The sequence below is a fragment of the Scyliorhinus torazame genome, chromosome 2, assembly GCF_047496885.1.
Source record: "Scyliorhinus torazame isolate Kashiwa2021f chromosome 2, sScyTor2.1, whole genome shotgun sequence".
Lineage (NCBI taxonomy): Eukaryota > Metazoa > Chordata > Chondrichthyes > Carcharhiniformes > Scyliorhinidae > Scyliorhinus > Scyliorhinus torazame.
In genome coordinates this window covers 147,853,771-147,878,999 of record NC_092708.1, presented here as the reverse complement: position 1 = coordinate 147,878,999, position 25,229 = coordinate 147,853,771, and the positions used below count along the sequence as shown (strand labels likewise).

Genomic DNA, 25,229 nt, shown 5'->3' with positions numbered 1-25,229 from the left:
AGAGGCCTATAGAAAACCCCTAACAGGGTGACCTCTCCTTTCGTGTTTCTAACCCCAGCCCTTACTACCTCAGTAGACGAGTCCTCATCAAACGTCCTTTCTGCCACCGTAATACTGTCCTTGACTAACAATGTCACCCCTCCCCCTCTTTTACCACCTTCCCTGAGCTTACTGAAATATCTAAACCCGGCACCCGCAACAACCATTCCTGTCCCTGCTCTATCCATGTCTCCGAAATGGCCACAACATTGAAGTCCCAGGTACCAACCCATGCCGCAAGTTCACCCACCTTATTCCGGATGCTCCTGGCATTGAAGTAGACACACTTTAAACCACTTTCCTGCCTGCCGGTACACTCCTACAACTTTGTAACCTTACTCACGACCTCACTACTCTTAACCTCCTGTATACTGGAGCTACAATTCAGGTTCCCAAGCCCCTGCTGAACTAGTTTAAACCCTCCCGAAGAGCATTAGCAAATTTCCCCTCCAGGATATTGGTAACCCTCTGGTCCAGGTGTAGACCATCCCGTTTGTAGCGGTCCCACCGAACCCAGAATGAGCCCCAATTATCCAGAAATCTGAAACCCTCCCTCCTGCACCATCCCTGCAGCCACGTTTTCAACTCTTCTCTCTCCCTATTCCTCATCTCGCTATCACGTGTCACGGGTAACAACCCAGAGATAATAACTCTGTTTGTCCTAGATCTAGGTTTCCATCCTAGCTCCCTGAATTCCTGCCTTACATCCCTCTTCCTTTTCCTACCTATGTCGTTGGTACCCATGTGGACCACGACTTGGGGCTGCTCCCCCTCCCCCTTAAGGATCCCGAAAACACGATCCAAGACATCACGCACCCTGGCACCTGGGAGGCAACACACCAACCGCGAGTCTCTCTCGTTCCCACAGAATCTCCTATTAGACAATGGTGAGCCCCATCCTCCAGTCACAATACTCTCTTATCTGCCCTAAATGTTCACATCTCCAGCAGTTGTCCTGGAAATGGTAGCTTTGGATGTAAAGCCAGTGAATTTGCCTGAAAATCGGATTGACTAGATGAATCCTTATCGTAATAAGACACAATTGCAAAGAAGATTATAACATCCCTCCCATCATTGTCTTATCTGTTCATTGTGCTGCATCAACTAATTTAATGCCTTGCCACCAAATTTCCATCAGTTCAGTCCAGAATGGATCAGGCTGACTGAAATAGCTCACCCTCTGAATTAGCATAATCATTTATCAGCTACACTTGTATTTAATTCTTCCTGGTAGAGGACTCCATTGCTATCTTATAACTTCAGAAGACTAACAGATAAATAATCCAAATGAAGAATGCTATGGAAGTACTAACTTGTGTGATAAACCTCAAGACAGAATCAATACTCATTTCATTTGTTTCATTCCTGTTTATTGTTGTTGCTTTATTCTCCAGGGTGAAGTTGGGTCAAGAGGACCTCCAGGATCCATGGGACCATCAGTAAGCACTTTTGATTAATCTCATTAGTCTATTCCAATCAGTGACAGAAAGGGCAACAATTTATGCTTAGGCTGCCATGGATTCACTCATGTGAACTAAAGTTGAATTAGGTTTGTTTGAAAATACTGGGCCAGGTTTTCTGGCCCTCCTGCAGCATTTTCCCATGGTGGATGGGGCTCACCATTGTCTAATGGTGAGAACTTCTGGTTCAATTATGATTGGAGAATAAGGGTATGGGTTTGGAGTGCTGTGCTTGTTGGGAGGTGGTGGGGGGCAATGCGAAAACTGTGCTGTGGCCAAACATCATTCAGAGAAAAACAGATAACAAGTAGCTGAATTTTCCAGCCCTTCCCGCAAGCGGGATCTTCTGGTCTTCCAGGCACCAACCCCAACATGAGAGTTCCCCAGTGGTGCGGCCAGCAAACAACGGAAAATGCTGTTCACATTGGCGGAACTGGAAGATCCATCCACCACCCAATGGTGCGCTGACTTCACTGCTGGAAGACGCATTGCGGGGGAGGGGGGAAATAGAAAATCGTGCCCAGGGCAGGATGAGCAGGAAATTAATTGAACTACTTCTGCTTCGTTGGTGTTATATCACCAGAAGTGCAGCAAAACCCCCATTTACTTGCACATTTCCAGTGATGTAATGGCAGAAGTGGGAGCAACTCTGAAGAAGCCTTTAGTTGAAATATATTTTCTTACGATGGGCAAAAAGCCAAATAGACTAATGCAATGGGTGTCCTCTTTCATGAATCTTCTTTCACTGAATCATTGTTATGTTAATTGCTTTATTACTTAATTACCTAGAACTTATATCTGCAGACATTTGGGTCTCAATTTCACTCCGTCAATTTGGCCTGATGTTATGGGCCAGGGTTGAGAGAACCCCAAAGTGTATCATGGAGTTCACCTGACCCACAACTTTTAATAGGTTGTGGTATGGGGAGCACACGGCCCACTCTACAGGTGTGGTACAGCAGAAATGGAAAAATATTTTTTAAAGCAAAACAATGTTTATTCTATGAACTCAAGTTCACCTTTTTAAAACATACAGTGAACATCTTAGCAACCATCAATTCAAATACAACCCCCAAAGAATACAACACTAAGTAATCCTTAATAACTTCCCAAACATCCAGAAGACAAAAGAAACACCTTTTAACAGAAGCACATTAGGTTTACATTCACTACTGAGAACACTTATAATTCTGAATTCACCAAATGATCAAGAGATAGTCTTTTCATGGCAGAGAGATCAACAGTACACCTGCGTTGTCTGGCTTCAGCTCCAACACTGAAAATGAAACTAAAACACACCCTGCAGTAAACAGCCTAAAACAAAAGTAAAAAGCTGACAGACAGTCCAGCTCCACCCACACTCTGACATCATTGCAGTAATATGAGCAGCCAAACATTTCTTAAAGCGACATTCTCATGACACCTCCCCCCAAGAAAAAAAAAACATCAACTTCAAGATGGTTTCATTTTTCACCTTTTCACAATCCTTTAAAAACGCACACAATAAATATACTTTATCATTTCAAAAAACAACGCACGCAAACAGGTATAATAATGCAGTCCATTTTTTTCCTCTTCCTCCAACTGGAATCCTTCTCGATTGACAGTCCCTTTGAACAAGAAGGTCTCTGCACGATCCATCCATTTCTCTACACCTCGGCATGTCTCTTTAAAGTCAGATACTTTAGTTCAATCTGATCACAGAGTCTCTTGTAATTCTCCAACACAGGAGCATTGGTTATCACAACTTTCAGGCAGTCAAATGCCTGTTGAAACTCCGCTGTCCATTGAAATTTTCGACGTTTCTTCAGCAAGTCCATCAGTGGAGCAATCACGCTACAAAACCTTTGCACAAATGTTCGATCAAATCCACTCATGCCAAGAAATCGCATTATTTCCCTTTGTCTTGAGGGTATTGAAAACTCCTCAATAACTGTTAGTCTCACATCCCGTGTGACCATTCGACCCTGTCCGATTGTATGGCCAAGGAATGTGACTTGAGATTTTCCAAATTCACTTTTGGCTAGGTTTATCACCAAACCCGCCTCCTGAAGTCGATCAAATAACTCCATCAGATGTTTTAAATGTTCTGTCCATGCCTGGCTGAAAATTACCAGATCGTCGATGTATACCGCACAATTGGGTAATCCTGAAACAAATTTGCTAGTTAACCGTTGAAATGCGGCTGGTGCGTTTTTCATGCCAAATGGCATAACTTTGAATTGGTATATACCATCTGGATTCACGAAAGCTGAAATCTCCTTCGCCCTTTCGGATAAAGGTACCTGCCAGTAACCTTTAAGTAAGTCCAGTTTAGCAATAAAAGCTGATTGTCCCACTTTCTCAATGCAATCCTCTAAACGTGGGATAGGATAAGAGTCCGTTCTTGTAACTGCATTAACCTTTCTATAGTCCACAAACAACCATTGGGTACCATCTGGTTTTGGTACCATCACTATGGGTGAGCTCCATTGGCTGCAACCCACTTCCATTATGCCATTTTTAAGCATACTCTCAATCTTTTTGTTAACGTGTGCCAATTTTAAAGGGTTAAGTCTGTATGGATATTGTTTGATTGGAACAGCATTTCCCACATCTACATCATGTATAGTCATTTTAGTACTTCCCAATTTATCTCTACAAACTTGCCCACGTGATATCATAACTCTTTCAGGTCAGTTCGTTTTTCCTCTGGAAGGTAACTCAACAATTTATCCCAATTTTTAAGAATATCCTCATTTTCCAATTTAATTTGAGGTATGTCAAATTCCAAGTCATCTGGATTTGGTTAGTCACTTTGCGTTAGAATCATTAAAACCTCCTCCTTTTTATCTCCTTCCCTTTCAAAGTACCTTTTAAGCATATTCACATGACACACTTGGTGAGTCTTCCTTCTATCTGGTGTTTTTACCACATAATTCACCGCACTCAATTTCCTTTCAATCTGATAAGGTCCAAAAAACCTAGCTTTTAAAGGTTCACTCACCACTGGTAACAACACTAAAACTTTATCTTCACTGGCAAAACTACGAACTTTGGATTTCTCGTCTGCGACCCGTTTCATCACATTTTGTGCAACTTTCAAATGTTGTCGAGCCAATTCACCTGCTCTATTTAATCGTTCCCTAAAATTTGACACGTAATCCAATAGTGTAATTTCCGATTTCTCACTCACCAATTTTTCCTTAATCAATTTAAGTGGTCCTTTTATCTCATGACCAAAAATTAGTTCAAAAGGACTAAATTTGGTTGACTCATTTGGAGCATCCCTAATTGCAAACGGTACGAATGGAATTCCTTTATCCCAATCCTCTGGATAATCTGGACAATATGTCCTCAACATTGTCTTTAATGTCTGATGCCACCTTTCTAATGCTCCCTGCGATTCTAGATGGTACGCAGTTGATTTAAATTGTTTTATTCCTAAGCTATCCATAGCTTCTTTGAATAACCTTAAGGTAAAATTTGATCCTTGATCTGATTGTATTTCTGTGGGTAATCCATATCTAGTAAAGAATTTAAGTAACTCCTCCACAATCTTTTGAGCTGTAATATTACGTACTGGAATGGCCTCTGGAAACCTAGTAGACACATCCATTATAGTCAAAAGATATTGATTCCCACTTTTCGTTTGGGAAGCGGTCCTACGCAATCAATTAGGATCCTTGTAAAAGGTTCCTCAAATGCTGGAATAGGTATTAAGGGCGCTGGTTTTATCACTGCTTGAGGTTTCCGTATCACTTGACATGTGTGACATGGTTGACAAAATTGAACTACATCTTTATGTAGTCCAAGCCATTAAAAATGTTTTTGTATTTTAGCTTGAATTTTCCTTATTCCCAAATAACCTCCCACTGGTACCTCATGTGCAACTCGCAAAACCTCCTTTCTATACCCTGCCGGCAATACTACTTGATGAACGTCTGCCCACTTTTCATCCGCCTGCATATGTAAAGGTCACCATTTTCTCATCAAGACATCACTTTTACGGTAATAACATTCTGGTATACACTCAGATTCCTCTTCTGTATATGCTTTCTGATACATCCGTTTTATTTCTATATCTTTCTGTTGTAACTCCGCTAATTTTCCTGAACTAAAAATATCCGCCTCATCCTCCACCTGTTCTTGTTCTCCTTCAACCATCTGATCAAAAATCGTTTCTGATAATTGCACTTCAATCTCACCTTCGCTCTTTGATTTCTCCTCTTGTCTTAACCTGTGACTTTGCAACCTTGTTACCACACAATCCGGAAAAATCCTAGGATATTCATCCTTCAACACTTCAGTTGTCTGATTTTCCACTGGCTTATCAACCACAGTAGGCATCACTCCCACCTGCGATCCAGATATATCATTACCCAAGATAAACTGTATTCCTGGACAAGATAGTTCCTCTATTACTCCTACTACCACTTCACCACTCTTCACTGGACTTTCCAACCTTACCTTATACAATGGAACACTACTCCTCTCACCTTGAATTCCACATAGTACCACCTTTTCTGGCAACATTCTTCCCAAACTACATAACTCCTCATCTCTTACCATTAAAGATTGACTAGCTCCCGTATCTCTTAAAATTGTGACTTCTTTACCTGCTCCTCCTGATACACATGAGTAAACTTTACCCACACAAGTAAATTCTTCAAAGAGATCTGGCACCTTCTTATCAATCCCCTCTTGATCAGGCTGTACAATCTTTTGCACCTCCTTCGCTTCACTTGGGCTTTCCTTTACACGTTCACAAACCCCACTGTCGTATCCTGTTTTACCACATCAGCCTTCCCAGTGCTTTTCTTCAACCACCAACAGTGTGACTTTACATGGCCTAGTTTATTACAGTGAAAACATCTGAAACTTTTTATTTCTTTTCCACCTTCCACCTTTTTAATCTGAGGTACACTCTCCTTATTATCTCCCATCAGATCACCTTTACCTTTACAACTTGAGTATTTCTCATCTCCCCAGTTTCTATCCCTCACAGCTGATACTGATGTTGGAAACCAAGCTTTGATTTATGAACTAATTCATAATCACCTGCCATTTCTGTTGCTAATCTCGCAGTTTTAACCCTCTGCTCTTCCACATGAGTTCTCAATACATCAGAAATTGAATTTTTAAACTCCTCCAAAGGTATAATTTCTCTGAGATCTTCATACGTATGGTATATTTTCAAAGCCTTATCCACCTATCAAAATTACTCTGTTTGATCCTTTCAAACTCCATGTATGTTTGACCAAATTCTTTCCTTAAATTTCTAAACCTTTGTCTGTAGGCTTCAGGCACTAGTTCATATGCACCTAAGATGGATTTTTTCACCTCCACATACGTCCCAGATACCTCCTCCGGTAGTGATGCAAACACTTCACTAGCCCTACCTATCAGCTTTGTTTGAATCAGTAATACCCACATGTCCTGTGGCCATTTCATTTGTTTAGCTACCTTCTCAAATGAAATGAATAAGGCTTCCACCTCCTTCTCGTCAAACCTTGGCAATGCTTGGACATATTTAAATAGATCCCCACCAAGCCTTCGACTTTGACGCTCTTTCTCGCTATCCTCATCACTATCATCCAACTGTACGTTTCCCTTTACGTCTGCCAATTTTAACTGACTGTCATGTTTCATGGCCATTTTCCGAAGTTCAAACTCTCTCTCTTTATCTTTTTCCCTGATCTGTATCTCCCTTTCTCTTTCTTTTTGTTCTGCTAGGGCTATTCTTTCTTTTCTCCTTTCTTCTCTCTTCTTTTCTTTTTTCTCTCTATCTCTTTCTCTTTCCCCTTTCTCGCTTTTTTCCCCTCTCTTTCGTATTTAAGCTGCTTTAATTCTTTCCATTGTTCACTTTGCTTAATCTGCAACTGGATCTTTGGCATTTCTAATGAGTCAGACTGTATCTCAGGTAACTTTAAATGCTTAGCCACCACCATAATTACCTCATCTTTTTGCGTTTTGTCAAGTAATGTTAACTGCAATGGTTTTGCCAAATCTAACAGTCTGCTTTTAGTATCTGTCCGTAAAGCACTGCGTGTGACCGTCTCCACCTCCATAAACTTCTGAGCCTCTGAAAGAGCCATTATCCACAACACACTCCCTACTTAAACTGAATTACCACACCTGAAAAGCAACCACAATATGCTCACCCCTCACTGCCTTTAAGTTCTCCAAGCCAATCCAATAGATATACTTTTATCCCCCTCGAGCCCCCAATTTGTTATGGGCCAGGGCCTAGAGAACCCCAAAGTCTATTATGAGTTCACCTGACCCACAACTTTTAATAGATTGTGGTATGGGGAGCACAAGGCCCACTCTACAGGTGTGGTACAGCAGAAATGGAAAAGTATTTTTTTAAGCAAAACAATGTTTATTCTATGAACTCAAGTTCACCTTTTTTAAAACATACAGTGAACATTTTAGCAACCATCAATTCAAATGCAACCCCTAAAGAATACAACACTACGTAATCCTTAATAACTTCCCAAACAACATCCAGAAGACAAAAGAAACACCTTGTAACAGAAGCACATTAGATTTACATTCACTACTGAGAACATTTATAATTCTGAATTCACCAAATGATCAAGAGATAGTCTTTTCATGGCAGAGAGATGAACAGTACACCTGCTCTGTCTGGCTTCAGCTCCAACACTGAAAACAAAACTAAAACACACCCGGCAGCAAACAGCCTAAAACAAAAGTAAAAAGCTGACAGACAGCCCCACTCCACCCACACTCTGACATCACTGCAGTAATATGAGCATCCAAACATTTCTTAAAGCGACATTCGCATGACACTGACTTAAGGAAACCTTTTGCAAATAGTAGACTTGACCTTAGCTGATGCAGTTATTTTAAACACACTGGGCAGCAAGACCATTGTGGAATTTATCCTCGCTCCAAAACAGGAAAGGTGCATTTATCAGCTGACATGCCTGGTAGTTTTTGCTGCCAGATACAGCAGCAAATGGACCCCAGTCCAAATCACCCATGCTGGAGAATTTAATGAAAAACATTTGCAAGTTGCTGGGTGATACTTTACAGATCCTCCAACCTGAAGGGTAAGCCCCACAGCCTTTAATGGCCAGTTACTGTGGGACATCATGGCTGGAATTCCCCGCTGCGATTCTCTATTCCCGCCAACAGCGCACCGTCAGCAGGGGATTTCACGGTGTCATGGGTGGATTCACTGCGAAATCCAAATAACAAGCAGCTGCAATCCAGCATTTTGCCTCCAGCGAATGGCGCAATGCTGTGAACCACGGGGCTGGGGAATTGGAGAACCCAGCCCCATATTTCCAACTGGTTGCCTGGTGGAATCCTCCGTTATGGTAGCACAGTACCGCTTCACAGCGCCAGGGACCCATGTTCGATTCCCGGCTTGGGTCACTGTCTGTGCGGAGTCTGCACGTTCTCCTCGTGTCTGCGTGGGTTTCCTCCAGGTGTTCCGGTTTCATCCCACAAGTCCCGAAAGACGTGCTGTTAGATAATTTGGATATTCTGAATTCTCCCTCCGTGTACCCGAACAGGCGCCGGAATGTGGCGTCTAGGGTCTTTTCACAGTAACTTCATTGCAGTGTTAATGTAAGCCTACTTGTGACACTGAAGATTATTATAAAGATTATTATTATTATAACATGCCCTGCCATCTTCGATCACTTACATACATATATACTAAAGTCTCTCTGTTCCTGCACCTCCTTTTGAGTTTCACCCTTTATTTTATACTGTCTCTCCATATTCTTCCAGCCAAAATGAATCATCTCACACTTCTCTGCATTGAACTTCATTTGCCACTTGTCTGCCCAATCCACCAACAAGTGAATGTTCTTTTGAAGTTCAAGACTATCCCCATCGCAGCTGGCAACATTTCCAATCTTCATCTCTAAAATGTTAATGAAATTCTAAGAGATATTACAGGATTTCACTCCTATTTACTCTCTCCAATGTCCACTGATGTATAGGGGGGATTAACAGAGGAAACTAGGTCACCAGAAATTTCAGGACAGGGCAGAATTCATGCAAGTTGTTCCAGATTCAGGCCAATTAATGTAATCTTCTTGGAAATGTTAAAATAATTCAGGCTTGGTCTAATGATCTGAATTCAAGGTGAGAGTAGACGGGCTCTCTCATGTTAACTGTCTGCTCTGGAAATAGATTTACATTGTTACATAGATACATAGAAGATAGGAGAAGGAGGAAGCCTTTTGGCCCTTCGAGCCTCCTCCTCCATTTATCACAATCATGGCTGATCGTCCAACTCAATAGTCTAATCCTGCTGTCTCCCATAATCTGTGATCCCATTCGCCCCAAGTTCCATCTTTAATATAGGAATGCAAACGGATGTCAAAAGCTGATTTTAACAGGCCTAGGATTTATTCCTTTCTAAAAATATGATAATTGCATGTAAGAATTTGGATCATCTTAGACCAATAATAGCTGTCAGTGTTGAAAATCTCTCTTTTAAAAAAGCAGGAAGCTCCAGGAATGACACAAACCTTGCAAACTAGAATTGTACCATTTCCATGAGGGTTCAGATGATCTGCCAGTTATGTTGAGAGGAAGAGTAGATCATGTTAGGAAGGAGTATAATAAAGTTTTTCAGAACAATAAGCAATTTTGAGATTGTATTAATTGGTCCCTTAAGGGCTTCAATTGGCCTAAGGGAGAGTGGGTCACCTGCCACCTATCCAGCAGTAGTTGCAGGAGGATGAAGGGCACAGCAGCTCTGCCAACCTACCCAATTTTACCTTACGCCGATGTCCCAGTCCGCTCCCGCGATGGACATAAAAGTTGACCTACAACATATTTAAGTGGAACTGTTAATTGTTTGAAAAGAAAGAGGGATACAGGAAAATAAGATTGGAGTCAACAGTTTTAGCTGAAGTGCTATTATTTACATAAACATGCCTTCTGTGTGGCAAATTGCACATTATGACTGTATGACTACAGAATATATCCCCTTCTCTTGCAATGAATATAACCACACACAATAATTTTAACATACATATCAGCCTTGTCTTTCAATGTGCTTTTTTTTTGCTCTTGTATAATTAGGGCCCGAAAGGGGTGACTGGCCCACCTGGAGATCCTGGTGACTTGGGCCCAATGGTAAGCCTTCAAACATTATCATTAAAATGTGTGTTATACAGTAAGAGTTCTTTGAAACCACTAACGTGACCATTGACTAACATTATGTTATTATGAGTACTTCAGATTCCTTTTTAAGTACACCCAGCTGTCTTCCAATATTGTGGATAACACTTTTCTTTTCCGTTAAATGGTAGGGTGCAGCTGGTAACCGTGGTCCTGAGGGGCCACAAGGAAAATCCGGTGAAGATGTGAGTAGATGGTTTTAATGCTTTTATTAAATTCCTTAAATGATACCGCTCTCAAAAAAGGAATAAGGTCCACAGTGGGCCAATGTCTTTGTTCCAGCTGCTGCACCATTTCCCAGACACAATAAGCAATTCATACTACTTTGCACTTAATGGTTGATGATGTGAGCAAGACTGCAAAAGCTTAAGTAAACTGATTTAAAAATAAAAACATGAAGCAGCTTAACAAACAACTAGAAATCACTTGGCATTTCTAAAAGGTTTTGGGGTACTCTAAGTCACCCTTCAGAATAGATAGGTGGGGGACCATTTTGCACCCATGTTCGCCATCAGCGAGATCTGCAACGCAGATGCAAAATCTCACGGGGCTGGTTTAGCACACTGGGCTAAATCGCTGGCTTTTAAAGCAGACCAAGGCAGGCCAGCAGCACGGTTCAATTTCCATACCAGCCTCCCCGAACAGGCGCCGGAATGTGGCAACTAGGGGCTTTTCACAGTAACTTCATTTGAAGCCTACTTGTGACAATAAGCGATTTTCATTTCCTTTCATTCATTTCACGATATTCAGGAAAGGTGATTCTCGTTGGTGAGATCTCGTTTCCTGATTTTTCCCACCCCTCGCTGATATAATGAGGTTCCCACCCACAAAGGGCGAGAACCTCACTGTAATACATTTAAACACGTTTTAATTTAATTAACAAGCCCCCCACCATATGATCCCCTCTTATTGAATATTCATACATCGTTGACGTGATATCATGTCAGTGAGATTTCCCACAGGTATATAAAGGCGTGAGTCAGTCAAGCAGATCCCTGGGAGCACGAAGGTACGTATAGCCCCCGGAGGGAGAGGGTGCTTTGCCATTGCCTCCAGGCCCAGGTTGGCACACCCAAATTCATCCAGCCTAGCAGTGCCAACCTGTTCCAGGGTGGCCCCCTGGCTCTCCCCTGGAATGTGGGCACCTTAGCATTACCCAACTGGCACCTTGACAATGCAATCCTGGCACCAAGGAGGGGTGATGGGTGCCTGCTGAATATCTAAGTGAGCTTTTGGTTCCCCACATGCCCCATCCATGGGCAATGTCACCCCCCCATCCCCCACACACACATGGACACTCTCCCATACCCCCACTCCCTGGGGGTCCCCCCTCTTCAGGACCTCTAAGTGCCCTTTCAGCATCCCCTCCCTTCTCGGACCCCCACCCATCACCCACCCAAATTCCAGGAGGCCCCTACTTACCTGCCCTGCACCCCCTGAAAAACTCTCCTCAAATTTACTGAAATTATTCGGGAGAATCGCCCTCTCTGACAAATTATGGGAAAATTCCAGCCGTGAAACATACCAAGCTGGGGTTAAGTCAACTTATTTTCAGACTATCAGAATTGAAAATGCAGGGGTGTGAACTTCCTCACAGAATGCCTAAATAATATTACTGGAGGATCCATCGAAACTGAGAAAAATGGAATAAATACAGTCCAAGATTAGGATTTTGTGCTCCTATTCGCATCAGTTGTGAATGGCAACAGGAGCGCAAAATCTTGCGACAGGTCCAAACCATCATTATATTTTGGTGGGAAGTTCTGTCACGGTTGGTTCCCCCCCCCCACACACAAGTGGCGAATGATATTCTTGCCATTCAACATCAGGAACCCGATTAGGTAAATTTAAGTCTAATTATCAGGCCCTTACATCTGATAATCCACCTACCCCCCTCCACCCGTTACATTGGGCGCGATTTACCAGCTGCGTCCCACCTGAATTGGGATGGGATTCAGGGGTAGATCGCTGGAGAGAACACTCCCGGGATTCTTGACAGTCGTTGTGACTTGCGATATTTGGTTAGATCTTAAGATTCGTAATCCCATTGTGGGTGGGATCCAAATTTGCCTCGTTAAGTGAGCTTAAAAGCCCACTTAACTATGTCGATGCTGGACCAAATGAATACATGGCATCTACTGGCTTCGCTGATATGACCCTAGCCAGGCATTGTTTACACTGGTCCCCACAATCAGGGACCAGGTGGGACAATACTTGGGGGTGTCTCCCAGGTGATTGGAGGCCCGAGGATGGTCAGCTTCTGGGCAGGGTGGCACCCTGGCATCCTGTCGCTGTTGGCACTGGACATCCTTGCAGTGCCATCCTGGCACCCTAACAGTGCCACCTGGGAGTCAGATGACACTACCAGGTTGGCAGGGGCACTGCCAAGGTACCAGGTTGGAATTTTTCCCTTGCCAGTGATCGCATCCAGGGGTGCCCTGTCTGTCTGATATGGGGTGTGATGGGCCCTAGGACCTCCTTTTAGGTGAGTTAACGTCTGGGGTCTCATTGGGGGGTCGAGAGATTGGCGTGCCAATTCTGCTCATCGGAGCTCCTCAGTGCAGGAAATTATGCAAATTACCACAATAGCAAAAAAGTGCTGTTACATAGCAGGATAGCGCCAGGAAGGTCCCCATTAATCCTGCAGAACAGAGTCTAATTTAAAAAAATTAAATTACGCCGACACATCACTGTTGTGTGGAGTTTGCACTTTCTCCTCGTGTCTGTCTGGGTTTCCTCCGGGTGCTCTGGTTTCCTCCCACAGTCCAGAAGAAGTATGGGTTAGGTGGACTGGCCATGACAAATTGCCCCTTAGTGTCTAGGGATATACGGGTTAGGTTGTGGGATAGGTCTGGGTGGATGGGTGAGTGGACATGGGTAGAGTGCTCTTCCGAAGAGTCGGTGCAGATTTGATGGGCCGAATGGCCTCCTTTTGCACTGAGGGGTTTTAATGTTACGTCTGCTCTCCCACAGCTTGCACCTGGCAGGCAATACTCAACAGAGGGACTCAGGTGGGTGCATCACTCATGAGGAGATGGTCATGTCCTGGCAGTAGCCCAGCATTTCCCCCTGGCACTACCACTGCCCTGTCACTGGGTGGGGTCCAATTGCGGGGTGGGAGGTGTGTGGGTGCGGGGTGTGTGGAGGGTGGGAGGGTGGACAATGCAGTTTCATTGTGGGGGGGGGGGGGGCGTTTTGATTTTATTTTTTGGTATTGGGGCGACCTCTAAAAATGGGGCCACAATCTTTAAGTTGCATGATGCTGTGGGACACGCTTCTAGGATTTTACTTTGCAGTTCCTCATGACATGGTGGAGAAAGTTGCTGCAGGGGCCGACACTACAACACCACTTTTCACACCTGCTGTGACATTCTGCACTAAAAACACAGAACTCCATTCCAGGTTTCTCTTATATTCCCAGGATTCCCTGCCTCTTTCACTGAAGTGTCAATGGGTGATTGTGATGTTCCCTCCCATATGATAATTCATCTTCAATGAGCATTTGAGGAGTCCAGGGAATATTAGGGATGGATTAGATCCAAGAAATGTTTTTATTATAAAGCAAATAAAATCAGTGAAGCAACCCACTCCCATTAAATACTCTGGTGATGATTATATTGATTCCATGGATTACATTTCTTTTCTTTCCAAAGGGTGACAGTGGAAAGTCAGGACGTGCTGGTGAGCAGGGATTTCGAGGACAGCAGGTAAAAGGGCCGGATACTGAACTAGATGCATAAAAGTGGCACTGTTATATTGATCACTGAAACCCGATAACTACAAAATCATTTAAATCCTTCGGCTGCAATTTGTGGTCCAGAAATGGGACCAAATGGAGGAGGGATGGCAAATAAATGGCCACTGAGCCACAAGGGTTCAATCACGCCTTTATTTCCGCCACCAGCCGTTTATCTAGGGTGTGGTAAATAGCTTGGGGGAGGAAGACTGCCTGCCTCGAAGCAGGATTTTCACTGGGGCAGGAGGGTGACCCAACGAGTAAGAAGAGGTGGGAATGACCACAGATGTGGGGCAGAATGTTATGAATCTTCTTGAAAAGTAAGTTGGAGGATTTTTAGGGCCTTAAGGGTGACATTGAAAGCATGTTCATGTTGAGCGAGGTCAGTTGTTGTGGACAGTGCTGTAGAGGCAGGGCAACAGATCCATATCAGAGCCACATTTTGGGCAGGCAGTGAATCTGATAGACCCTCTCATGGGAGGGCCCCGGAGACTCATCTCTGTGGCTCAGGCTTGTTGCCGCTCCTCATAAGGAATCATTGGAACTTTTGAAAAGTGGCAGCCAAGATGGACCCTTCAGCAGGCCTGCACTGGGCCCCATCCCACCTTGTTTACCATCTTAGTGTTCCTGATTGAGATTCCAGACCCACTTCCAGCCCAAAATGGGGCCTTTCATCGGGAAAAGCCCAGTGACAGAGGTGGGATCGCGATATGGAACCATTCCAGCCTCCCGATTTCTGCCTCCGATGCCAAAATCCAGCCCCAAGATATTAGACTTAACTGGAAAAAAAATGTTTTACGGCTTTCAACTTAACAGACCTTATCAACAGGGTTAATTTCCATTCTTCATAAAAATAAAACCCCACGCAGTGGAGAAAAAACTAAAAGGTGGGTGAGCTACAAAAGGAATTAGTTCTGATAAAATGAGACATTAGATTGGTGGCATGGATTGATATTTCCATTTTTTTAAATGATGATACAAGTAATATCTGCAATCATCACAATGTATTTCATGAGGTTGCAGGGGTGGCCAGTCTTAAATCTGGATCTACACAATTACTTCAACAGAGATAGTTATTTTTTGTAATGTTAAAGTCAGAGAGAGATACTGCTGTTGACCAGGACAGATAGAAAGGTCTGATAAGGCTGTAAAATCATGGGAAAAATCTTACATCGGTGCTTCTTCCTGTAACTGGCACTGATCAAAAGGAGCCTACCACTGGCTAATCGTAGCCACTGGCCATCTCAGGCTGCAGTCCCATTAAATATGTTAATAGGCATCTGATACATTACATATGATGCAAGATAATCGCAGCATAGCTGTTACATTACTGGCCTAACAATCCAGAAAAACGAAGATTCCGGAGACATAGGTTCAAATCCCACGATGTCAAGGAATTTCAATTGCATTAATCTGAAGAGAAAAAAGCTAGGGCCGGATTCTTCGGTCCCCCAGCCACGTGTTCCTTGGCGACATTCTATTCACAAGGGTAAGGATTCTATCTTCCTGCCCCCTGTTAATGGGATTTCCCATTGAAACCACCCCACTCCGCCTCAAAACCCGCTGGCGGGGGGTGCGCTGCCAGCGGGAAAAGGGAATCCCGGCGACTGGAGAATTCCACCTCCAGTCTCAGTAATAAAAACAGAAAATGTTGGATAAACTCAGATGTTCTGGCAGCATCAGCGCAGAGAAACAGTTAATGTTTTGAGTCCATATGACCCTTCTACAGTCTCACTAATGGTGCTTACAAAACCATCTGGTTATTGTAATAACCCATCTTATTCACTGGTATTCTTCAGGGAAGGAAATCTGTTGGGTGGAATTTTATCCACTCCTCCAGGCAAATTTCTTAGAGACAGGGAATGTGGCAGGATGGTTATTGAGGCTGTTGAGCAGTCAATTGGCAGTGAATTTGAAGTACATTTTATTTGTTTCCTGGGACGCACAGATTCCATGGCGTAACAGCAGCTCGCCTGCTAAATGGAGGGAAGAGCTCAAAGGTGGATGAACGATGTTTAAAGGGGGCACCATTGAGTACTTAAATAGACAGGCCGAGAGTCATTGAAGCAAATGATTGAAAAATTGGAAGGGCTGCACAGTATGAGCCCATAACAGAAGGCACTTATTAGAAGGGTCGCCCCAAGGTAACCTTTAAATACTGCAGACAACACTAGTGGTTTTAGAGGCTCAGAGTCCTGAGGGTTCTAATTCTCCTGCAGTTTTACTCCTGCATTGAGGAACAAGAGAGAGAGAGAGAGAGATAGGCACAACCGAATGAAGGAGACAGAGAGGCAAGAGCCAGAGAGGAGTATGGGCCTCATGAGGGGATGTGGATGAGGACGAAGCATAGGAGCAAGAATGTAGACTAATGTCCGCAGAAGACGCTGAAAAGACTTCTTGGAGAAATCAGGGAACCAGTATCTCCAAAGGCTGCAGGTGGTAGTGAGCATATATTGAATTTTGGAGGAGAGGTTGAGGCCAATAGGATTTGGTGGGTGGAGTGATATCCCGGTTGTTTTGTAATTCTCTGACTGACAACTAGGAGTCTCATTAGTATATAACTGAATGTTAGAGTCAGGAGACCTCAGACTGACTGGAGAGCTGGAAAAGAGAGGTTGCTTGTGCATGATCATACTGTTATTCATCTGTTGTTTTGTATACAGTTTACCCATAGTTAATGTTAATAAATTGTTTATAGCTTTAGCTACAAGTGCTCTTGTAATCTAAATCAGGTCATCTGACAAGAACATTACAGTGGCCATCCATTGACCAGTGGCGATGATGGTGCCGTGCTGTTCAACTTTCACGCTGCAGGTTCATTCCAGGGATTGTTTGGAGACATTTGTGAGATCTCCCAGACAGTGACCCTGCACTGCATCAAGAATATAAAATACCATGTACTGGAGGATCGGGTATCATACCAATCAGGCCAGTCAGACTGAGAAAGTGATCAGATTCTGGGTCATTGTTGGCTTCCCTCAGGTGCAGGGATAATTGTGTACATGGCTGTGGCCAACAAGTTTCCTGCATTACAGCCTGGAACCTTTGAGTACAGGAAAGGGTTCCACTCACTGACTGTTCAATTACTCTACAGCCACCCCCTGGGGAAGGATCCTGCCAATGTGGCTGAGGTTCAGGGGAAGCTGTCATGACCCATACATCCTTAGACAGTCCCAGGTGATATAGCTCATCTGTCCACTCAGATGCCCCAGTGGGCGAATGCTGGGTGAAAATGGCGACGCAGTAAAGACATGGCTGCCTACACCGGTTTGGATCCTCAACACAGAAGCAGGTGGTAACTACAAGTGGTGTCATGTGATGACTAGAACCACCACTGAGCACACCATAGGTCTTCTGAACATGAGGTTCATTTGCCTGGATAGATCTGCCTGAACGCTGCAGTACACCGCATTGAGTATCCTGCAGTCTGAACAATCTGGCCCTCCATTGTAGAATGACAACCACATTGAGCGCACAGCCTCCTCCTCTGAGTAGGGAGTTTAGAAGGGGAGAGAGGTTCGCTACCAGGTGGTCAATGAAAATACATTCCAGACTCTGATGTCAAATGACATGTATGCCAGGGAGAAAGCAACTCACTAATAAGCACACTTATCTCTTCGGAGACTGTTAAATGCTCCTGGAGACAATTCAGTCTCAAAACTATCAACTGTTGGATATATTTAAGTGAGCTTCTGGGAGCTTCCAACTGCTGCCTTTTCTGCTCCAAAACATGGGATGGCGCAGTGGTTGGTCTGAGTATCTGAGCCCTAGAGGGACCCAGCCTGTTCAGAGATACCTGCAGGAGCTGCCTCTGTCTTCAGGCTTCATGAAGCATTCATATCAACGTTAAAGGGGCTGATGAACCACTCTCAATGCAAGAAACCACTCGCCTTCAGAATAACTGGCAGGCAGCCTCTCCTCCACCTTCTCAAGGCCTATGTTCCCTTCCCTGCTTACCCGGAGTGGTTGAACACCTGGCAATGGGTCCAGATGTTTTGGGGCCACCATGCTTAAACATTCTTCAACACAACTCAGAAATGAAGCCATGCACTGGACATCAGCTTGCATCTTTTGCATCCACAAGGTGATATGCTTCATGTGGGTCTCCATGAGGGTCATCATTCACTCAATGGGGATGAGCGTGTGACACACAGGAACATCAACAATAGGGAGAATTGTATTCAACCGCAATCTGTAATTTGATGGCTTCATCACTACACTAAACTAAAACTATTTATGTTATATAATTTCTCTGCAGCATTTGCAATAATCTTTATCCAGAAGTGCCGAGTGGTTGATTCATCTTGGCCGCCTCCTGATATCCACAGCATCACAGATGTCAGGCTTCAGCCAATTTGATTCACTCCATGTGATATCAAGAAATGACTAAAGACACTGGGATATAGCAAAGGCCATAAGCACTGACAACATCCCACATATAGTACTGAAGACTTGCGCTCTATTACTTGCTGCACCATTAGCCAAGCTGTTATACTACAACACTGAAATCTACCTAACAATATGAAAAATTGTCCAGGTGTGTTCTTTACACAAAAGGCAGGACAAATCCAACTCGACAAATTGCCACCCCAATCAATCTGCTCTCAATCGTCAGCAAAATGATGAAAAGTGTTGTTGACAATGTTAACATGTGGCACTTACTCAGCAATAACATGTTCACTGACGCTCAGTTTGGGTTCCATCAGGGCCACTCAGCTCCTGGCTTCATTAGAGCCTTGGTCCAAAAATGGACAAAGTAGCTGAATTCCAGAGATGAGGTGAGAGTGACAGCCCTTGGCATCAACACAGCATTTAATCAAGTGTGGCATCAAGGAGTCCTGGCAAAATTGAAGTCAATGGGAATCATCAGGAACCATTCTCCACCGTGTGCAGTCATAGCTAGCACAAAGGAAGATAGTTGAGGTTGTTGGAGGCAAACCATCTTAGTCGGGCAACATTGTTGCAGTATTCCTTCAAGATAGTGTCCTAGGCCCAACCATCTTCAGCTGCCTCATCAATGACCTTCCTTCCATCATAAGGTCAGAAGTGGGTTTTATTTCTGATGATTGCATAATGTTCAGTACCATTTGCAACTCCTCAGATACTGAAACAGTCCATGTCAATATGCAACAAGGCCTGGACAACATTCTGGCTTGAGCTGACAAGTAGCAAGTAAAACTTGTACCACACAAGTGCTAGAGAAGTACCATTTGAACATGAGAGAGTAATGATCTCCCCTTGACATTCAATGGCTTTACCATTGCTGAATATCGCCCACTGTCAACATCCTGGGGGTTACCATTTACCAGAAATTGAACTGGACTAGCCATATAAATACTGTGCTACAAGAGCAGGATATTTTGGGGTGAAAAACTCACCTCCTGACTCTCCAAAGCCTGTCCATCATCTACAAGACACGAGTCAGGAGTGTGATGCAGCCTGAACAACACTCATGTCGCTCAACACCATGCAGGAGGAAGCAGCCTACTTGATTGGCACCAATTTAAACATTAATTTCCTCCAGCCCTGACACTGGCAGCAGCGTGTATAACATGCACCGCAGCAACTCACCAAGGCACCACCACCTGCACATTCCCCTCCAAAGCACAGGCCATGCTGACTTGGCACAGTATCTCTGTTCCTTCGATGTCATGGGATCAAAACCCTTTCCGAGCTGTACTGTGGATGGACCTGCACCAGATGGAACAGTTCAAGAAAATATCTCACCGCCGTCTTCTCAAGGGCAATGAGGGATCAGCAACAAATGCTCCCTTTGCCAGTCACCCCTGCCTCCCATGAAAGAATACAGCAGAGGCATCGCGTATGGCATGGATGGACTCTTCCATCATATCTACGTGGGAATTAACGGCTCTGGGAACTCTGACAGATATACACACATTTTATGCTGTTGTTGAAGCATCTGCCACTTTGATGCTGACTGCCGAGATTTGGTATCTATCGGAAGCTGAGCATCGTTGTTCCTTTCTTCAGTCTTTTGATGGCGAGTTGTCACTGCTTCAGTTAGTTGCTTCTGTGTATCAGTGCCATGTTCACCAACTGGTGCCACCCTTTCTTACTGCACGTCAATGCCCACCGGCGGGAGAATATCTATGCTGGTGAGAGTGCATTAGATTGACTTGACATTGTCTCACCAAATGGCAGTTCCTCCTCTGGGGTCTCATGAGGTCCTGGAGCTGTCAGTGATCCCTGATCCACTCCAGAACAGGCAGAAGAGAGAGTGATGTTAGCAAGGTGCATTTTCAGCCAGCTTTTGCTGCCTATCCTTGATCTGGAATTTCCTGTGTTAATCGAGGCCCACAATGGAGCCATAGTTGCTACTTGTCAGAATGTTTGATTTCAGCAATCATCGCTTTATTCATCTGCTTCGCCCTCAACAACAGGCTGCGCTTCTGCAACCCATCCTATTTCCATTGACTCGCCCTCCATTAAAACTGCAGCTATGAATTGCACAAAATCTCCAGTTTGTCTCTACTCCCTGGCACTGTGCGCATGATTCTGCTGGAAATGCATGCTTCCACAGTGTCACTCTTGTCTCAGGACCCAGCTATGTTTGTCAGTATTTATTACTTTCCATGCTGTGCATGGGAGGTCTGCTGCAAGTGGCCACGCAGTCTTGACTTTGCCTCTGACTGACCATGGGCCTCCAGTGTAAGACTACTCTATTATTCACTGTGGCCATGGGTCCCTGGTCTGTCTTGACCTTGTACTGACCACCTCACCTCACATCTCATGGCAACACTTAATATAAATTTGCAAATATAAATGCCACCGGATTGTAGCTGGTCACTTAAAATGGTCCACCATTGTTTTCAGGTTTGTTGGCTTCCTCAGCCATTCTTTCTTTGTGGGTCTTGCTGGTTTCCCCTCCCTTCTCTTGGGGCCAGCACACTTGCAATCTGCACACAAGCCCACCTCACTAAACACTGGGGCCACCCTTCCTCTGACTCCAGCCTTTTCTGTACAGTTTCCCCTGTTCAGCTTCCCCTCCAATGACTTAAACGTATGCGGCATGTATGAAGGTCATTACTGGAAGCCTTTAACGATGGTGTCTTCCTTTGAGATGCTTAAACTTTCTGCTGGCCACCACTACTCATTGGCCTGCTCCCCTGCCATTGGCTGTTAATTGACAGGAAAATGTCCAAAGTGTGGCTGCGTTAGCCAAATTCGCATCCAGTGTGGTGACTTTGCTTTAATTAGGAAAATCCTGCCCATCACCCTCATCCAAACTGGCCTTTTTGTGATTCCAGTCCAACACAAATGTCATTGGCTCTTACATACCCTCTGAAAGGTCTCTCAAGCCACTTAGTTGTATTCAAGATGACAACTCACCACCATCTTCTCGAGGGCAATTAGCGATGGACCATAAATGCTCATCTTGCCAGCAATGCCCACAATCCATGTAAGAATAAAAATAAAATTACACCCTAGGTTAGGCAACTTGCAAATTGCTTAAAAGGATAATTATTTACTTCCAAATTCATTAACATTGATTACAGCATCTTATTTGAGAGCTTTTCGAAGAGCCACAAGTACCCAGAACAGAGCCAGCATTTATTTGCCCAGCTAATTAGATGTACTGAGGATGGTGAGGTAATGATATGGGCCATGGTGTAAATCAATAATAGAAATTTCTATGGCATTAACCAAACTGGATTCAACCCTGACACAATAGGAGCACATTTGTCTCCAAGTCAAAAAGGTTGTGTGTTCAAGCCCCTTTCTTGATATTTGAGTACATAATCTGCAATACTGAAGGAGGGCTGAGCTGTTGGGGTGCCATCTCTTAGATGAGTCAATGAACTACGCTCCTGGTGGCAAACATAAATTTAACAAATCCCAGATTGACATTAGTATTTGAGTGTTATCCTGCGCAATATTTATCCCTGTCAACATCATTAATACAGATCATTTGGTTGTTATCTCCTCGTTGTTTGTGGGACCATACTGTGCTCCCTACAGTAAATCAAGAACTATACTACCGAAGTAATACATTTGCTGTGAAGCATTTTGGTCACAAGAATCGCTATATATGTACAAGTTTTTTCTTTCCAAGATGGGTACGAGGCCAGACAACACCATCAGTCATGTATTTTCTCCTTCTTGAACATTCAAGATAAATAAGCAAACTGAGCGACTAAAAGTATTCTTGGATATTAAAATGTTGCTATCGTTTCAGGGTTCTCGAGGTTTCCCAGGTGCCCCTGGTTTTCCTGGTATCAAGGGTTTGAGGGTGAGTAAGCATAAAACAAACTTAATTTCAGTGATATTACATTACAGGTTGAGCATCCCTTATCTGAAATGCTTGGGGCCGAGCGTGTATTGGATTTCAGAATTTTTTTGATTTTGGAATATAATGTGCATCTACGGCCCGTTGGGAACTGTGCATGTGTGGTTCGCGTTGGAAACAGCGCATGTGTGGCACGCATTGGGAACTGTGTATGTACAATGGGTTGGGAACTGAGTACATATGGCACATTGAGAACTGCGCAATGCCCGGGGACACGTGAAGTCATGTCAGTGCTTGAAAAAAAGGGTGGATTTTGGAATTTTCCAGTTTTCGGAATTTCAGGTAAGAGGGCCGGGATTCTCGCAGCCCGGGGCTGGGCCGGAGAATCCCTGCGACCGGCGCGAATCATGCCACGCCTCCCCGATGCCGGCACGCGATTCTCGGCCCAGGATGTGCCGAGCGGCCATCGTAAAAACGCCGAGTACTGCCGGCGCCGTCCACACCTGTTCTCAGCCGGCGGGAACTCGGCGTGGAAGGGTCGGGGGGCGGCCTGTTGGGGAGGGGGGCTGACCACGGGGGGGGGGCTCCGTTCTGGCCTGGCCCGCGATCGGGGCCCACCAATGGGTGGGCCGGCTTCTCTGGCTGGGGGCCTCCTTTCTTCTGCGCCTGCCCCTGTAGTCCTGCGCCATGTTGTGTCAGGGCCGGCACGTTGAAGGAAGCCACTGCGCATGCGCGTGTTGGCGCCGGTGCCATTGTGCATGTGCGCATTGGCGCCGGTGCCACTGCGCCTGTGCGAATCCTGCGGCGCTCAGTTCACGCCGGGATCAGCAGCTGGAGCGGCATGAACCGTTCTGGCCCCTGTAGGGGCCAGAATTGCTGATCCTGAGGCTGTGTTGACGCTGTCGAGAAACGCGACGCCATTTCTGACGGCGTCAACACTTAGCCTCAGGATCACAGAATCCCACCTGGGATGCTCGACCTGTAATATGTCTTTGGCATAACAATAAGTGTGCATTGATACGTTACAAGAGGTTAGCTTAAAGACACGTTATGTAAGAAAGTGACTTATGTTTTTTAACATTTGTTCGAACTACAGTTTCTGTTAAAAATCAATATTTGATGGAGAGACTTTGATTGATGATGTTTTTAAAATTGTCTCTCACAGGGATACATTGGTCTGAAAGGACGTAATGGTGAAACTGGAGCTCCTGGCCAGAAGGTGACAATTTAATGATGAAACATTAACATAGTGGAACTCTACATCTTGTTACCTGAAATGCAAGATACCAAAGCATGCAAGGGCAACCGATTTGTCTAAAATTCTTTCCCCACTATTTTAAAAGACTTATCAATTAATTTGTTGCATTAACAGTGAAAAGATTTAGACAAACATTTGTGCATTGGTATCACATGGTAAACCTTAGGGCAATGTCCTTAATACCATACTTGCAGAACATTACTTAAAGTTCAGTACAGTAACTATTCTCCAATTAAACAAAAGAATTGCATAACTTTTCATTTGATTAATACAGCAAAATGTAGTGACGTTTAAATTAAGTATTTTCTTCAAGAAAAATTCTCAATAGAGTTGTATTTACTTGAGAACAGCACATTTTCCATTTAATTGTCTTAACTTAATTTGCAGAAAACAACATTTTGTTAAATTTAAGCCTTAGCTGTAATCAAATGAAGGAATTGTGATCTAATGCTACTTTTTTTGAACATCTTTTGTAGGGTGACCAGGGTTCTCTTGGTGCAATGGGTGCTCCAGGTTCAACGGTAAGTTAGCTGTTGTATGAGTTTATTGAAGCAGGCATTTTAATTGAAATCAACTCCTTTCCTTCCATTTTTGGTAAGAGCGCTCAACTTTTGTATGTTTCTTTCCAATTCCTTATCCAGGTTTTGTTATGAGGTAAAACATCTGCAGAGCTATGGGGATAGAGCAGGAAAATGGGGCTGATTGGACTGTTCTACAGCTCGATGTACTAAATGGTCTCCTGTGCTGTAATGACTCCAGTACTGGAGTTTTGCCAGCCCTTTAGTGATGCGCTGAGAGGCAGGGAGGCTGGGAAAATGACATGGGAAGACTTGATGACTTCCCACCACAATGCCATTTGTCAGAGGCAGGAAAGTTCATGAATTGGCCTTCCGTTGGGAACCGAATTGAACCACTTGAGTGATCATTTTGTCTCTGCAGATACTTTTTCCCTGTCAGGAGGACCTTATACTGCATGGAGAGAGCAGTGACATCCCAGTGGACGCCTTTTCAGGCACGCTATAGTTCACTGATAACACGTTGGTTGCAATGGCCACCCGTGTGGCAATGTGCTGCCATGGGACCACAACACTCTTCCCCGCCCCCCCCCCCACCACCACCAACCCCTGTCATCAGGGCCTGCCTCTGAGACCCCAGCATCCCACAACTCTTTGAGTAAGCATTGTCATTGAAGTACCCTCACCTTGCAACTGCAACATCAGCAATAGCCGTCACCATTAAAAATAAGGTGACTCCATCAAATTTCAGGACACTGCAAATAAATAAAGAGGTTAAAAACAAATAAGAGGACACAATTCAACTAAATGGGAACAAAGC

The 25,229-nt window shown here is 44.2% G+C and overlaps 1 protein-coding gene across 1 annotated transcript in view; it reads left to right on the top strand.

Annotated features, from left to right (window-relative positions):
• col5a2b (collagen, type V, alpha 2b) overlaps positions 1-25,229 on the top strand; it is a 338,815-nt gene that overhangs the window by 177,600 nt on the left and 135,986 nt on the right. Inside the window, exons 9-15 of the mRNA XM_072477992.1 lie at positions 1,434-1,478; positions 10,554-10,607; positions 10,784-10,837; positions 14,306-14,359; positions 22,586-22,639; positions 23,802-23,855; positions 24,371-24,415. Of these exons, the coding sequence (XP_072334093.1) occupies positions 1,434-1,478; positions 10,554-10,607; positions 10,784-10,837; positions 14,306-14,359; positions 22,586-22,639; positions 23,802-23,855; positions 24,371-24,415 (360 nt within the window). The remainder of the gene's footprint in view (positions 1-1,433; positions 1,479-10,553; positions 10,608-10,783; positions 10,838-14,305; positions 14,360-22,585; positions 22,640-23,801; positions 23,856-24,370; positions 24,416-25,229) is intronic.